At 33.5% G+C, this 16,901-nt stretch overlaps 2 protein-coding genes across 2 annotated transcripts; both read left to right on the plus strand.

Moving 5' to 3' along the window:
* The first annotated feature begins 3,137 nt into the window (after nt 1-3,137).
* On the plus strand, nt 3,138-3,838 carry LOC110787082 (40S ribosomal protein S16-like). Its single transcript, XM_021991653.2, has one exon. The coding sequence runs from the start codon at nt 3,233-3,235 to the stop codon at nt 3,686-3,688; it is 456 nt and encodes a 151-aa protein (XP_021847345.1). The 5' UTR covers nt 3,138-3,232; the 3' UTR covers nt 3,689-3,838.
* A 2,883-nt stretch (nt 3,839-6,721) lies between these two features.
* On the plus strand, nt 6,722-11,616 carry LOC110787081 (rho GDP-dissociation inhibitor 1). Its single transcript, XM_021991652.2, has 5 exons — nt 6,722-6,980; nt 8,033-8,096; nt 8,186-8,407; nt 9,490-9,614; nt 10,165-11,616. Exons 1-5 carry the CDS (start codon nt 6,810-6,812, stop codon nt 10,231-10,233), a joined length of 651 nt encoding a protein of 216 aa, XP_021847344.1. The 5' UTR covers nt 6,722-6,809; the 3' UTR covers nt 10,234-11,616.
* The last annotated feature ends 5,285 nt before the right edge of the window (nt 11,617-16,901 follow it).

A 16,901-nucleotide genomic window follows, 5' to 3' on the forward strand; every position in this document is an offset into this window, starting at 1 on the left:
AAGATAATTGAAAATCAGGTGATATAATGTATTATTAAATTGAAACACCAGGAAAAAAAAAAATAGGACAATATTTTTCGGACGGGTGAAGTATCCAATAACAGGTTTATTGTGTTGGAAAAGTGAAAAGTCCTCATACTAGTCATAGGCCCTGTTTGGCAATTGGTTGTTGGGCTGTTGGCTGTCGGTTGTTTTAATTGGTTGGTTTGACTGGCTGTTTAAGTTGGTTGCTTTTGTTGGTTGTTTGGCTATTAATTGTTTAAAAATATGTTTGGTAAAATCAGTTGTTGGCTTTTGGCTGCAGATATGTAAAATGACATTTAAGGACATTTATTTTTTGTTATTCATTTTTTTAATAAATACTTCGTATTATGTAGGGAGTAAAACGTAATAACAAATAAATAATATTAAAAATAACTTACTGTATGGAGTATTATTAATTAATAATTAATTATTATTAATTATTAAATAATAATTACTAATGACTAATGACTAATTACTAATTACTAATTAGTAATTAGTAATTATTAATTGTAAATTGTTAATTATTTATAGAGTGTTACATTATTAATTATTAGTTAATTAGCAAACCAAGGATAAAAAAGTAATTTAGATAGTGAGAAGCCAAAAGCCAACTCCAATAATCTAGTAACACTGGCTTTTCATTTTTGGCGGAAAAGCTGGCTTTTCATTTTTGGCGGAAAAGTTGGCTTTTCAGCTAGCTAAAAGCCAGTTACCAAACATATGTTTTGGCTGTTTGACCAGATTAAAAAGCCAACAGCTAAAAGCCAACAAAAAAGCCAAAAAAAAGCCAGCAACCAAAAAGGGATAATCTCGTTTTATTAATGTAAATATAGTGATTTCAATCAAACGGGTTAAAAAGACTGGGTATGTTGAGAGTTAAACCTGTTAATTTTCGGCTTCAAATAAAATAAGACTCATGTCATAAAATCTTGTTCATAATCAAGTTTTTTTGGGTCAATTTTGTATTGGGCAGTGACAGGCTTAAGTCGTATCACCTAATCAAAGATAAACCTAAAATCACTAGCTAGGTAGCAAGAGAAGTCAGGATCGAATCCACAGGGAAACGACGTTCTTTCTATTACTGAGAATAAAATCTAGACTATTGGGAACAAGATTTTGGTTGATTTGTGTACTAAGACTACGACAATAATTAAACAAATAAGAATTCAGATATTAAAGAATTTAGGGCATAGGTTCACCAACGAATAACAATCCAGGATGATAAACAATCGACAACAATCAATAAAGCAATTAATTAGACTAGCACGCTCTCTCGAATCGGTACTAATCATAGACTCAGAATTAACGGGCTCTCGCTACGTATTAATTCCAATTCTACCTATTGACACAAGCCTAAACATCAAATTGCATCTCTCGAATCTTATCTTGATATTGCTTGACTAATACAATTAAACCTGCGCAAATCTAATTGCATAGTAAATAAAACCAATCAATAGGAATTAACCATAATACCAACAATCAACAACATTCAATCATCCCTTCATATTAATTCATGGATCCCAAACCCTAGAAAAATGACTACTCACTCATATTAACAATAAACAAATCAATTAATACTTTTGGGAACATGATTAAAGCAAAACAGTAAATCAAAGTAAGAAGCAATACCTAAGTGAAGAACAATGAATAATGAAAGCTTGCATTTTTTATTGAAATTAAAAACTAAGTGTTGAAACAAATTGAGAGAATAAACTAAGCTAAGGAAAATAAACTAAGTGTTGAAAGTAGAAAATAAGATGTCCAACTAAAACATATGGGCTTAGTATTTATAGTTTGCCCAAAATAACATTAGGGAACCGGAAGGAAATCCGCGAAAAAGCGCCCAGGGTTGTCGTCGCCCGGTCCGGCAGACATCCGCCCGCCGGGCGAGAAGCTCGAAAACCGCCCGTCGGGCGCAGGTCTGCCCTCCGGGCCAAATATGACGTTCCTCAAATTTTCTCTTTTCTCCCGCCGGGCAGACGTTCGCCCGCCTGGCAGCCTTTCGCCCGCCTGGCGCGCGTACAAACTACACGATCCTCTATCTTTAAAACGCCATACCTCCTTCGTTATTCATCGGAATTAGGCTAGTGACCACTCGTTGGAAAGATCTTGAAGTCTATAATCCAACCCAATTGGAATCACTTTATTTGAAGTTGTAGAAAGTAAGTTATGATCAAAAGAGTAGACGAATGTCGGTTTTCTACTTGTTTCACTATCCGCTTAGCTCGAAAACTCTTCCAACTCAATGGGTGTGCTCTCGAAAGTACATAATCTCTTGTATTTATTCAAATGAATAGGAAATGCACAAAAATATGCTAATTCCTACAATGATGAACCTGAAACTACAAACACACTACAAGGAGCACATTAGTACTAAAAATCGCTCTGAAGAGCTCATTTGAGATCAAAAAGTACTAAGGAACGGGGGTAAAAACACTATAAAATATGAACATATCAGGTAGTCAAGACCTGTCAAAATCAACCCGATCCGAAATACGGGTCTTGAAAAAAAGAATTGTGACCCGTAACCCGATTTTATCAAAAGAAACTAAAAAATAACGAGTCAAAAGCCCGACCGAACCAATTTTTGACCTGATCGTTTGAAAATCTTTGTATTTATAGTAATAAATGTGATTTCGAAGAACTTTAATCACAATATATAAACACATTATTGTTACTATTGCTGGATGTAATATGATTTTAATTTGAATTATACGTCATTTCATGGGTGAATTTTACTACATATAAACTTGTGTATGGTAATTCGTCAGTTTGCGGACATATTATGTGTTATTGATACATTAAATTAATGAAAATATAATACGAATTATGTCGTTTAGAATTTCGCAACCCGTTGGGTCGACTCGACCCAAAAATTTTGGGTCACAAATAAGCATTTGTAAACTAGAATCTAAAACTGACTGACCTAAACTAATCCGAACACAGAAGTAATTGATTATAGCCCGATCCCACCCGACCGATCCGTTTGACATGAGTATCAGTAATTCAGTAGTCTAGCATTGACTCACCGATCCGCATAACCATATTCGTTTAAACTCGACCCAATAATACCCGACCCGTAAGCAATCCTCAGACTTGAATTGCATTCGCTCTTTTCCTACTAGTTTTCACCCTTGCGCACAAACCCTCGCCTCCAAGAGAGAGACTGAGTGGAGAGAGAGGAAATAAGCTTGAAAACCCTCCAACAATGGCAGCACCAGCAGCCCAAGCCCCAACCACCACCCATGCCGTCCAATGCTTCGGACGCAAGAAGACCGCCGTCGCAGTCACCCACTGCAAAACCGGGCGTGGCCTAATCAAAATCAACGGCACACCAATCGAGCTCGTCCAGCCAGAGATCCTCCGGTATAAGGTGTTCGAGCCAATCCTTCTGCTCGGCCGTCACAAATTTAATGGCGTCGACATGAGAATCCGCGTCAAAGGAGGGGGTCACACTTCTCAGATCTACGCCATTCGACAGAGTATTGCTAAGGCTCTTGTTGCTTACTACCAGAAGTTTGTTGATGAGCAGCAAAAGAAAGAAATCAAGGATATTCTCATCAGGTATGATCGTACTTTGCTTGTTGCTGATCCTCGTCGCTGTGAGCCCAAGAAATTTGGTGGTCGTGGTGCTCGTTCTAGATTCCAGAAATCTTACCGTTAGAACAAGGTTTTGGTATGGCGTAGCAGAGAAAAAACCCTAATTTTGTTCTGTTTTTGGTTTAAACTGTATTCGAATTTGTTATGGAATTGAGCTCTTGTTTTCATAGTTGAAACCCTAATTTTGGTTTAGTAGTTATCGTTGGATTTCAAATTTTGATGAGTATCGTACTGGTTTGATTATGCTGCTAAATTTTATTCTATTGTGTTTGCAATACATGTTTGAATGTTTTGTGATGTTACAATTAAATGGTACAGCAATTTCATCATACTTGTTCTTGTTGTTTAGTTGATTGGATAACTGAAGTGAGCACTAGTTCAGAAAGCTTGGTATCTCTATTTTTTGATTCAATTGTTAGATTTTTCTGAATGATTTTGAATGATGATTACTTCGTATTAGTTAGTTCTGTTTAGGATTCTTAGTCATAATACTAGTACTGCCCTTCGGTTCGCATTGGTTCGATTTTTGGCTATAGGTGGTTGGGATGCATTTGAGAACACAGGTTTAGGCCTAGCCTTGTTTTCACTGTAACTTCAAGTTTGTGTAAATTTAGCTTAGTTTGTGCTGATCACCTGATGTATGTCTTTAAGTTCTATGACTTTTGAACTTTTATTGTCATATTAGAAGCCTCTTTATTATCAACAAAGTCGAAGTTGAGTTGATTGGAAAACTTCCAATTTTAGCACCTCAAAAGCTGAGATAGTTTTTGTAATTCATCTTCTTGCAAATATTGCAATGCGTTTAATACTGTAAGCTTAGTGTACACAGTGGTTGTTTGTTAAGTTGTTATTAAGGTGAAAAGAACACAAATCTTATTTCACCTTTGAAGTTTGTATTCATCAGAAAAAGCGAGGTCAAATCTATTAGGAGATTAATAGTATGATCTCATTCTTTGATTAATCATCCTTCATTGACTGAAAGTTTAGAAAAATCCTATTCTTTTCAGGAGAGCATACTGTTTACATTTGTTGGTGAAATTGTTGGTGAAATTGACTGAAAATTATAGTATTTTTGTTTTTATAGTTGTTTGTATGCTTTGAATTGTGTTAATTATTTTTCTGGGGTTAAATTTTTGTAGGGGTTCAAGTGTTCAACTTGATTAGAGGTTAGCTATTAACATAACTGAGTGAATAATTAGTATTATTGGCTAGAATGTGCTATAAGGGTGGAATGTATTACTTTTAGATGCCTCAACTCTTGAGATGTTATGGATTTACTTTAAGATAGTGACATAGTGACTCAGTAGTGTGTTCAAAAATCAAAAGTTATGGATGGATTTCCTAATGTTATCTTGATGGGAAGTGAAGACAGTAGATTGTGATTCAAAGCACAGACATGAAGTGGATGCAAGTAGCGTCCATCTGCATAGAGCTTATACGGAGTAACTCCGATGTGCAACATTTGTTATAGCACTCTTGTAGAGTGTTGATCTATATAATTAGTTAAGGTTTAATGTTGATAGCCTGATATCATTGTATGCTTCACGTACCATTAACAAAATGGATTATGTTAGTCTATATCGGCTGATTTTGCTTGTTTAGAAGAGCAGATTCATGTTCGATATGATTAAGGGATTAGCTAATAACCCCAATCCAGGCAATAGCTAATTACTGACTCAATTATTAGGTTTATAGCTAATCCTTTATATATATATATATAGCTATTGCCTGGATTGGGGCTACTGGATTGCCTATATATATATATTAGATTAGCGTGATCGAAACTATGAATTGCTACAAGAAGTGTGGTCATAGTAGCCAATTCAATTGCGTCATAGAAAGCCTTTGATTAGGAGAAGTTGTTTTAGTTTAGGATATGATTAGGAGAATTTGTTTTAGTTTAGGATAGATAAATTTTGTAAAAGAACATACTTACAGACTTGTTAGTTTCCTAATACGATTCTAATTATGTTTGCAACCCTATAAATATAAAAAAAATATTGATCATTGATCATTGTGATACAATTAGCATCGATTTTCAAGTACATACAGAGATAAGAAGTCAATAAAAACAAGATGGGTGATTGGTCTATGTTGCCCCCTAATCTTCTCCGCCAAATTGCTCTGAACTTGAGATCAATTGAAGGCTTCATTGACTTCTCTAATGTATGCCATTCGTGGAAGGATGTTTCATCTGCGGTCAAACCGGAGTGGGCGGTGAATAAACCATTGCTAGCCGAACACAAGCGCGAGTCCAAATACAAGAACAAACACAAACACAAGCATGCCCACCAGTCCAAGCACAAGCGCACGAACAGATAAGGGGAATGAACCAGCCGATTGAGCCGACCTTTTGTATTCATATTATTAACACAATTTATTTTTTCTTTGATCTTTTAATTTTAATTTGTTTTTACCAGCGCTTTGCCACTCTAGCTAATGTTAATACTATGGTCGATATTTGTTACAATTGTATAATATCTATGGAGAATATTTACATACTACCTTTGTTTCATAAAGATCTTTACATTTACTAGTTGCACGGATTTCGGTATAATATTTGACCGTTAATATAGCGGTTTGAGCTCCTTAGTTTAACCGTTAATATGAGATGCAAATTGAGTTATAGCCTTATAGGTCTCCTCAGTTTGCTAGCGGTTTGGATTCAGGTCTTGAATTCACAGATTAAATCAGATCTCAAGTCAAGAACAGATCGATTGGATTGATTTTGAAATCATAATCACTACTCCGTATTTCGGTTGATTTCAGTCAATTATTTGGATTAGGCCACTTACTAGGGCTCCATTTGGTAAGACGTAAAACGTTTTCATTGTAAAATGATTTTCCATGGAAAACAATTTTCAAGGGAAAACACAATTCCAAACTAGTTTTCCTTTGTTGAAAGAATGAAAAGTGGTTTCCCTCCCTTTCAAATAGGGAAAATTCTTTTCCATGAAAACGTTTTACGCCCTACCAAACGAAGCCTAGGTGTAACGCATACAAAGTCCACTCGAAAATGTTCACACTTGAATTGAAGACCCATACCAAAAAAGAGTGGGCAGACATTCCCGCCCCACAAAATCAAACCCTTTATTTTACTAACTTTTTTTTTGTCTCTTTCTTCAAATCCCTTCCCCTTTCTTACTTTTGAAAAATCCTAGAGAGAGAAAGCTACTGAGTCAAAAATGGCGGATGGGAAGAAGAGAGAAGAAGCAGGTTCATCTTCAATTTCTGGGGTTGAACACAAATTTAAGAATGAAGAAGATGAAGCTGAAGAATCGACAGTTGATGGGTGTTTTGCTAAGTTTGTTCCTCCCCCTCTTGTTCCTCTCCAACACCATCTTGAAAAAGACAAGGTTTTTCCTTCTTTTTGGTTTCTGGGTACCAATTTCTTTGTCCAATTATGCTGATTTAAGAATTAAATACCTAATAATATGTTCTGGGTTTTCTGGGTATTTAACTAATTAATTAGACTCTGGCTTTTTTTTATTTTGATTTTCTGCAATTCGTTTTGCAATATGTTCAAGTGAATCGAAAATAAAACCCCATAATTGCTATTGCTAATGATGGAGTGTAAGAATTGTGTTGAATTTGGATTAAACTAGTGTGCAGCTGAATGTTAATGAAATAATTAAATAAATTTAGGAAGGGTTAAGGTTAATCCTATTGGTTGGGAGACATATGTTGAATATTCCGTCTAGGGTTTCAGTTGCTCTGTGTTTTCTATGCATATGTTGAGTTTACTTTGGTAAAATCGAGTACAAAACTGGAGAGTGATAGGGTTGGATTGTTTTCGTGCTACTTCAAAACTTGATGCCCTTGACTCCCTTGAGTGCACTGCTATTGTGTGAAAGAAGTACAATTTCGACAAGAACGTGATCTTTTGGGGGACAAGCTAAAATATGATATTTTAGGGGATTGATATAGTTATTCTGCTTAATGAATAAATTTGCTACTTCAATATTTCAATATTTGCCAATATTCCTACATATCTTCTAATTATTGCCAAGGTGTAAGTATATATAGTCTGTTAATCAACGCAATTCAGTGTTGTTTTTGTAGAGATTTCAGATGTTGGAATTGGTAGATTTAGTACTTTGTAACAAATGTTTTACATTCTAGTTATTTGCCCCATACATTTTTCGTAGGATTTATTTTCCAGTGTTACATTTCCAATGCGTTGAAGTCGTAGTCACATTGTCCCAGCCCCTCTTAATAAGACATGATTTGGCAAAGCAATCCTATATAATAGTTGTGTTATTTCTATCTGTTTCATTGAGGAAGTCGGAAATAGATTTCACTGGTAGAGTGCCATTTTTTTTGGCCCTTATTCTAGGTACATTATACTGTCTTCTATATTTTCTGGTTCAAATCTTGAAGAAGTGTTGAATTTACTTAATTGTTGTAGGATGATGAGAGCTTAAGGAGGTGGAAAGAGAAGCTACTAGGTCGTGTTGAAGGAGACTTAAATGGTTGGCCTTTGGATGCCTTTCTTTTGCCTTTTTCCATCAAATTTCTTATATTCTGAATATAAGTTGTTCTTTTTGCATATCTTTGTCAGGCCAAGTGGAACCTGAAGTTACATTTCACTCCATAGGAGTTATGTCCCATGACCTTGGAGAAAATAATACTCGTTTGCCTCTGGATGAAAGCCAAAGCAGCAAAGTTCTGTTTTCACTCAAAGAGGACTCTCAGTATCGTTTTAAGCTCGCATTCACTGTCAAGTACAATATTGTCTCTGGTCTCACCTACTCTAACACCGTATGGAGAGCAGGAGTTCAAGGTGAGTATTGCTGCAATGAGGTTAAAATGTAAAATCGTTCATTGAGATTTTTGTACATGTTATCTCTGAACTTCAGCTTTTAGTTGAGGTCATTGGGAGTTAAACTTTGCTGTCAGCAACACATGATTTTGAACAATGCTTTCTGATCCATATAGATGTTATTCTGGTTTGGCAACATTGGAATTGTTAAATCAACTTATTAGTTACTTTTAGTTATTTTGACTGTTTTATCAAAATGGGAAAGATTATCTTGTTCGGCTTGGCCAATTCACTTCATGCATTGTCTTCAGTCTTCACTTGTTCTCTGTTTTATTTTTATCAAAATTCAAAAGGATGTTTGTGCTTAACCAGCTAATTTGACCAAGTTCACTTCACGAGTCTCCATCAGATGTTTCACTTTCATCTTCGGTCGTTTTCTTCAACTAATATTTGCAGATCGTTACCTACGTAACTATAGCTAGTGTGCCCATTTTGGATAAACCAAAGATTTGTTGTACTGATGATTTGGTTAATTGTGCAAGAAGGAAGAACTTGGACTTGCATGCTTAAGATCCCGTTTTCTTTACTACCTACTCTCCTTCAGATTTGATTTCATAAATGTGTATTCTTCTACTGTTATCTCTAGTTGCGCATAACCTTTGCTATTGTAGTACAAAACTATTTTGGTGGCCTCTTCTGAGTGAAATAAAATGAATAATTACTGTACAAGAACATAATAGGAAGAGCAACATCAATGAGGAAGAATAGCTGATAAAATGTAAACTCTTTCATTCTTTCTTGGCATCAAATGTGTTTTCGATAAATCTTTTCCCCAAGTAAACTTGATGAAGTTCTATTCAATATGACCTATGTTTGAAGAATTTGATTAGATACATAATGATTTTGGTCTGGTGGTTTATCATGTCAGTATGCCTCATAGGCTCGTACTTTTCCTTCTCTTTTCAGGCTGTCATCATAAGTTGCGAGTACATGCACAATTGCCATGATAGTCCTAGTAGTTTTTTGTAGAACCATATCATCGTGGCTTCTCACTACTCAGTGTACTTTCCCGTTGTATTCATTTGCTGTTCCATCTGTTTCAGTGGATCAAAGTGAAGGAATGCTAGGCACCTTTGCTCCTCAACCGCTACCCTATATACACCTCCTAGATGAGGAGACTACCCCATCTGGTGCTCTAGCAAGAGGAGTTTACTCGGCAAAGCTCAGGGTAAGTTCCACTACATTGCCCTTCTTATCTCCATCATTTTGTCTTCTTTTCTTTTTATTGTGCACTAAGAGTTTCATTTATCGCTCCATCATAAGAGACAGTAGTTCAATACTTTGTGCAAGTTCAAATAAAACAGCAAGTATGTAAATACAATATGTAGGTAAAAGATGATCCTACAGACCCGCATAATTGGTGGTGGTCTGCCAATTTAATTTATACGTCGTCTTTCTTTTTTGTGCAAAATTAGTTAATACATATACATCAAACTAACAAACAACTAATCAAGGTGCTTGCAACCAATGGCCTGCAATATTCAAGTTGTATGTGTCGTTTTTTATATGAAACTGATTTAGGTCAAACACTCACGTTACAATTCTTAGAAGTAACTGCAACATCATTGTCAAATGTCAAGCTATGGGCCTTCTAAAACAAGGACAACGAATTAGATAAACGCAATGCTATGAAAAAAAAGGATTTAGAGATGAGCTTTCTTTCAGTACATTCATTCTTCCAGCATTTCCCCCTGATTCCATTTTGCCCTTGTTTGCAGTTCGTGGATGATGACAAGAAATGTCACATGGAGCTAAGTTACACATTTGAAATTACAAAGAGAAGTTAGTTCATTCTTCTTTGGGTCTCACTGCACATGATTTCTGTTACGTTTCTTTCTTCATCGTGTGTATAACAGGTATTTTTCAGAATGCTGCAATGGAGTCGTTGTAGACTTGTAGTTTCGTTGTTTAGGACAATACCTGGGTCAGGTGAATCTTAAACTGACAAATTGGGAATTATCAGCTCAAAATTTTCGATGAACTTTATGATTAATATAGTTTTACTAGATATTTACAAAGTAAATTCTCTTGATGCCATGTACATCTTACAAATCCCATATTACAAAAATAGAAGTAGACGAAGTTGTTTTCAAAAAATGAAACTCAAAAGGTAGTTGTTGACAAAAAAAAAGTCCGTTAAAATAAACAGATGAAGTCTGAAGTGTCAACTACGTTAGCTAGGAATTAGGATGCTACATAGACATTCTCCTTGTTGTATTGGGGTTATAGTGCATGGTGGGATCTTGTAATCTCATAACTTGTTGAGCACAAAGAGAAATATTGCTAATCCCATGGAAGTCTTTGTTGGAGTGTTGTTGTTTTCATTGGCCTTGGTGAAGGTGCCCATCTTCAGAGTTCAGAGGGCTGGTGACAATGGTTGCCCTCACATTATCGCGAGCGGCGAAAAGCCTTGCCATATCCAGGGCTGGAATCATGTGGACATGAGCCATCAAGGAAGGCAACCCTTCGTTTACCAACTAACTGTACTAGCGACTTCAACTCATGTGCCCCAAATTCCCAACTCCACTCCACTCTTTCCCTCTCTCCTCCTTGTTTCACCCTTTCTCTCTCCTCCATATTTCATTACTTCCTCCGTCCCGAAATACTTGACCTGTTTTCCTTATCGGGTCGTCCCTTAATACTTGACATGTTTCTAAAAATGGAAATATTCTAACAATATTATATTATTTCTCACTCCACCCCTATTAACTCACCTACCTCCTACTCCATACAAAAAATAATTAAAAATCCAACCCCTACTGTCCCCCAACCCCACCTCTTAACACACCTCCCACTAACTACATTAAAATAATACCCCACTATCAACTACTACCTATTAAATTAAATAAGTCAATTCAAGTCCCTTAAACTCTGTGCCGGTTAAACCGGGTCGAGTATTCCGGGACGGAGGGAGTAGAAATTAAAAAGAACCGTAAGATTGCATATCCCTTTTCTCTCTCCTTCATATTTTACCCAAATAAAACCCCACATATTCTTTCTCTTTCCTCCATTTTTAATTAGCAGATCTTGAAGAAGAAGAAGAAGAAGAAGAAGAAGCAAGAATAGCTATTGTAATTACGAAATTGAAGCTTGTACCATGAAATCGTCCTCTATGTTCATTAGATTTTCAATAAATGTTCAACGGGATGCACAATTGCGTTTGTGGTTGGTCTTTGAAGTTGAGGAGAAAGAAAAGTGAGAATTAATTTTCGTTCTTGTTGGGTTCCGATTTATTCGCCCAAAAAAATTGCATCAATGTTATGTCAATTCATTTGTCTCGCCTAAAAAAATTGCAACAATGTCAATCTGGTCTGGAAGGAGACAAAGAGAGGAGGGAGATTGACAAATATGGCTCAGTTTTTGTTTTTGTTTTTTTTTGGTTCTACTACGAGGAGTTCCCATCGCTTTCGACGAATGGACTAATCTTCCGTGGGAGTTTGCATGGGTATCTCGATGGGCAGCATCCCTCTCAGTTGAGGTTTTTTCCATTTTCAAGGCTCGAACCCGAGACCTTGGTTAAGGAACAAGAGGCCCTTAACCACTCATGCCAACCTTAATTGGTATGGCTCAGTTTTTGTAATTGAGCTAAATAATTTGAATATGTAAATTTTGCTCATTCATTACAAAATTGTAGAGATGCACACACCATGAGGCACATGAACCTCCTGGAAAACGGTATCAATTTAGTCAAGGAACAGTCATATTTGTCATTAGTGAAGAAAATTGAGGAGAGAAATAAGAAAAATGAGCAAGGAGGTAGAAGAAGAGGAGTTCAGTTTATATATTTGGTTCAGTGCTGCAAATTTTAGTTTAAATATCGTTAGCATTTGATTTTTAGGTTTTGGGACTATATCCTTACTTCTATAAAAAAAGCTGATCAAAGGTGATACAAAATTTTGCGTAATTTTTTGTTCCTTACTTCTATAAAAAAAGCCGATCAAAGGTGATACAAAATTTTGCGTAATTTTTTGTTCCTATTTTACCCCTTTAGTCTTTTATTAATTACAATGATTAATTCATTACTCCCTCCGTCCCGGAATACTTGACCTGTTTTCCTTATCGGGCCGTCCCTTAATACTTGACCTGTTTCTAAAAATGGAAATATTCTAACAATATTATATTGTTTCTCACTCCACCCCTATTAACCCACCTACCCCCTACTCCATACAAAAAATAATTAAAAATGCAACCCCTACTCTCCCCCAACCCCACCCCTTCACACATTTCCCACTAACTACATTAAAATAATACCCCACTATCAATTACTACCTATTAAATTAAATAAGTCAATTCAAGTCCCTTAAACTCTGTGCTGGTCAAACCGGGTCGAGTATTCCGGGACAGAGGGAATAGTTTTCTTTCTTTGCATGCATGACTTCAAGTTGACTACCGCAAAACAAAGCCAACAAGGCAACAATTCAACAGAAGTCATTTACTTTACTTAATTTTATTTTATTTTTACATGTAAGATACACATTCCCTTGGTGCCTCGTTCTCATCTAAGGGCAAAAAAATATACTACTATCTCAGTCCTTTTTTGTTCTTTAAGTTTTTCTTTTTGGGTGTCCTAAAATGTTCTACATTCCTTGTATATTATCACATATGCCTTAATTTTCTATCAAAATTTGTGTCATATTTATTTTAACCAATTAAATTCATTGGGTTATTTAATCTCTCAAACTTTTTCCATTATAACATTAATTTTTTTTCATTTTCCTAATATCAGAATTTTGATAAAAGTGAAAACATTATAAATAATCGTAATTTGATTTGTTTAAATAAAAAAATAAAGTAATCTCAATGCACATCAATTAGTCGTTAAAACGCGTGCAAAATATCAATATAAAGAATGAGATCACCAACTTTACAAATTTGGATATTTTAATTTTTTTCCTCCAACAGGTTGGCTTTTTCTTTATGAAGTACGGAGTATATTGTTTGGGAGTCAAAGAAATTGTAGAAGTGTTCCCCATGATAGAAGGTATAAAAAGTTGTGAACTGTAATGTATTTCTCATATATCTAGGCAAGAGTATGTATATATACATATTTGGCTTACAAATAAGAAAAATACTACTTCCTCCGTCTTTTAATACTCGCAACGTTTGGACTTTTGCCACTATTCATATAATCTACTTTGACTATTCGTAGTGTTTTTTATATAAGATAAAACATAGTCATGTGGGATCTTGTTAGATTCGTCTCAATGTGTATTTTCAAAATATCAACTTTTTATAATTTTTGCATAAATAGAATTTAAGATATAAATGATCAAAGTTGTGCATCGGCATGCGTGAAACTAACAAACGTTGCGAGTAATAAAAGACGGAGGAAGTATTCGTTAATGTAAACAACAATATTATGACATTTTAGAGCAACTCCAACAATGAGCTACAGATGTTGTGGCTAAGTTTGCCACATCAAATTTCTAACTACAATTGATTAAACTACAAATTATCACATTGGTGGGCTACAATAATTTATAACTTCATATAATATTTAATTTAAATAATATTTTTATTTGAGCTATATTTTTTTTGAGCTACGTAGCCCAAAATAGCTACAAGGTTTTAACAGCTGCTTATGTCATTGTTGTACCAATGACGGACTACCTGCTCACATGTTCTTTTTTTTTTTGTGAGGAGGTCTCTTTTGTAACCATTGAAGTGTATTGTGCTATAGCAAACAAATTAATCCAACATTATAGTTACTTAGTGGACGTGCAACGCACGTGAGTTTGACTAGTTTTTGTTAAAACATTGGTCTTGTATCCCCCATATAGTTATTTATTTCCATGAAACTTGTATAAAAGTTTACGAATTTGGGGACATAGTAAAGAAGAGTTTGTAAAATTTGGTCATTTCATCAAGATGAGCAAAGCTAAGTTTAAATGAGCAAAAAAAATTTAAATGAGTAAAAATATATTTAAATGAGCAAAAATTTTTAATGAGCAAAACTGATCTTGACTGACCATGTTGTATGTTCCAGATTCCTTTTCACTCTTCTCATTTTAAGGTGGCTTCTCATTTGACTATAAACTATAAAAAATGAGCAAATAACTTGAATGTTAAGTAATCTGAGATTTTAAAATATTTGCTCATTTAGCCACAATAAGAAAAATTTTTGAATATTAACAAACCCGAACTTTAAAATTTTTAAAATGAGCAAAAAACATTTGCTCATTTATGTAAACTATAAAAATGAGCAAAAATATTTGCTCATTTATGTAAACTAAAAAAAATAAGGAAAAATATTTGTTTATTTGTGTAAACTAAAAAAAATGAGCAAAAATATTTGCTCATTTTTGTAAAATATAAAAAATGAGCAAATATTAAAGTTCAGATTTTAAAGTTTTACTCATTAATTGTGTCTAAATGAGCAAATATTAAAGTTCGAATTTTAAAGTTTTGCTCATTGTATCTAAATGAGCAAATATTAAAATCCGAACTTTACACTTTTGCTCATTGTTTCTAAATACGCAAATATTTAAATTTTTGCTCATTGTGTCTAAATGAGCAAAAGTTTTGAATATTAACTAACACGAACTTTAAAATTTTTAAAATGAGCAAAATATTTTTGCTCATTTATGTAAACTATAAAAATGAGCAAAAACATTTGCTCATTTATGTAAACTAAAAAAATGAGCAAAAATATTTACTCATTTGTGTAACTAAAAAAAATGACCAAAAATATTTGCTCATTTGTGTAAATTATAAAAAATGAACAAATAATAAAGTTCAGATTTTAAATTTTTGCTCATTGTGTCTAAATGAGCAAATATTAAAGTTTGCATTTTAAAGTTTTACTCATTGTGTCTAAATGAGCAAATATTAAAGTTCGGATTTTAAAGTTTTGCTCATTATGTCTAAATGAGCAAATATTAAAATCCAAACTTTACACTTTTGTTCATTGTGTCTAAATGAGCAAATATTATAGTTTCGATTTTAAATTTTTGCTCATTGTGTCTAAATGAGCAAATATTGAAGTTCGGATTTTAAAATTTTGCTCATTGTGTATATATGAGCAAATATTAAAGTTCGGATTTTAAATATTTGCTCATTGTTTTTAAATGAGCAAATATTAAAGTTCGGATTTTAAATATTTGCTCATTGTTTTTAAATGAGAAAATATAGTTCGATTTTAAATTTTTGCTCATTGTGTCTAAATGAGCAAATATTAAAGTTCATTAATTATATTTTAAGTTTGATTTTGTTAATATTCAAAACTTTTGCTCGTTGGTTCTAAATGAACAAATATTAACAAAACTTTTGTTAATAGACCACGCATGTAACAAAAACGTCTATTCTAAATAACAAGTACTTCGTACACATTTTAAACATTTTAAATAAGCAAAAATAAAAAGATGAGCAAAAATAAAATCAAATGAGCAAAAATAGAACCAAATGAGCAAAAAAAGTATAAATGAGTAAAAATAAATAAAATAAGTAGTACAAAATACAGGAGGAAAACGAAAAGCTTGGAAAACTAAAATTTTAAATTTTAAAAGCGGACAAAAATATTTGCTCATTTGTGTAAACTATAAAAAATTAGCATTTTTTTTGAATGTTAAGTAATCTGAGTTTTTAAAATATTTTCTCATTTAGACACAATGAGCAAATGATTTGAATGTTAACAAAGCCGGACTTTAAAATTTTAAAAATGAGCAAAAATATTTGCTCATTTGTGTAAACTATAAAAAATGAGCAAATTTGAATGTTAAGTAATCTGAGATTTTAAAATATTTACTCATTTAGACACAATGAACAAAAGTTTTGAATATTAACAAACCCGAACTTTAAAATTTTAAAAATGAGCAAACATATTTGCTCATTTGTGTAAACTATAAAAAATGAGCAAAACTATTTGCTCATTTGTGTAAACTATATAAAATGAGGAAAACTTTTTGCTCATTTGTGTAAACTATAAAAAATGAGCAAAGTTTTTTTAATGTTAAGTGATCTGAGATTTTAAAATATATTTGCTCATTTAGACACAATGAGCAAAAGTTTTGAATTTTAACAAATTCGAACTTTAAATTTTGCACATTTGTTTGTAACTACAAAGGTTTAAATCTTTATATGTACTAAATAAACCGATCCTTAATCCTTCCGAGAAAAATAAAAATAGTTAGTTATTCTTATTTCTTGAAACATAATAGCTCAAAAAGAACATGAACTAATAAGAACTTAATAATAGTTAACCCAAAATTCCAAAAGTAAATAAAACAATACAAAAAGTAAAGATCAACCTACATGGATTCGAACCCACATCTTTAAAATCATCACATAAGATTAAGCTAATTTACTTTTCTTTTCAAATCATCACATAATACACACCTCTTTAAAATCTCTACTCTCTCAAACAATAAATAATTGATTACCCTGGTTTCTTTTAGAGTTTTATCTCGTTTAAATTCCTTATCTCAACTATCAGACAAAGGGGATTAATCAGTTAGCC

Source organism: Spinacia oleracea, chromosome 6 (assembly GCF_020520425.1).
Source record: "Spinacia oleracea cultivar Varoflay chromosome 6, BTI_SOV_V1, whole genome shotgun sequence".
Lineage (NCBI taxonomy): Eukaryota > Viridiplantae > Streptophyta > Magnoliopsida > Caryophyllales > Amaranthaceae > Spinacia > Spinacia oleracea.

Bases quoted from the DNA above. Each gene is read 5' to 3' on its own strand.
- LOC110787082 (XM_021991653.2), top strand. From the start codon at position 3,233: ATGGCAGCACCAGCAGCCCAAGCCCCAACCACCACCCATGCCGTCCAA.
- LOC110787081 (XM_021991652.2), top strand. From the start codon at position 6,810: ATGGCGGATGGGAAGAAGAGAGAAGAAGCAGGTTCATCTTCAATTTCT. The intron at 8,097-8,185 runs GTTGGCCTTTGG...TATCTTTGTCAG, and splicing joins TGTTGAAGGAGACTTAAATG to GCCAAGTGGAACCTGAAGTT. The intron at 9,615-10,164 runs GTAAGTTCCACT...CCTTGTTTGCAG, and splicing joins TTTACTCGGCAAAGCTCAGG to TTCGTGGATGATGACAAGAA.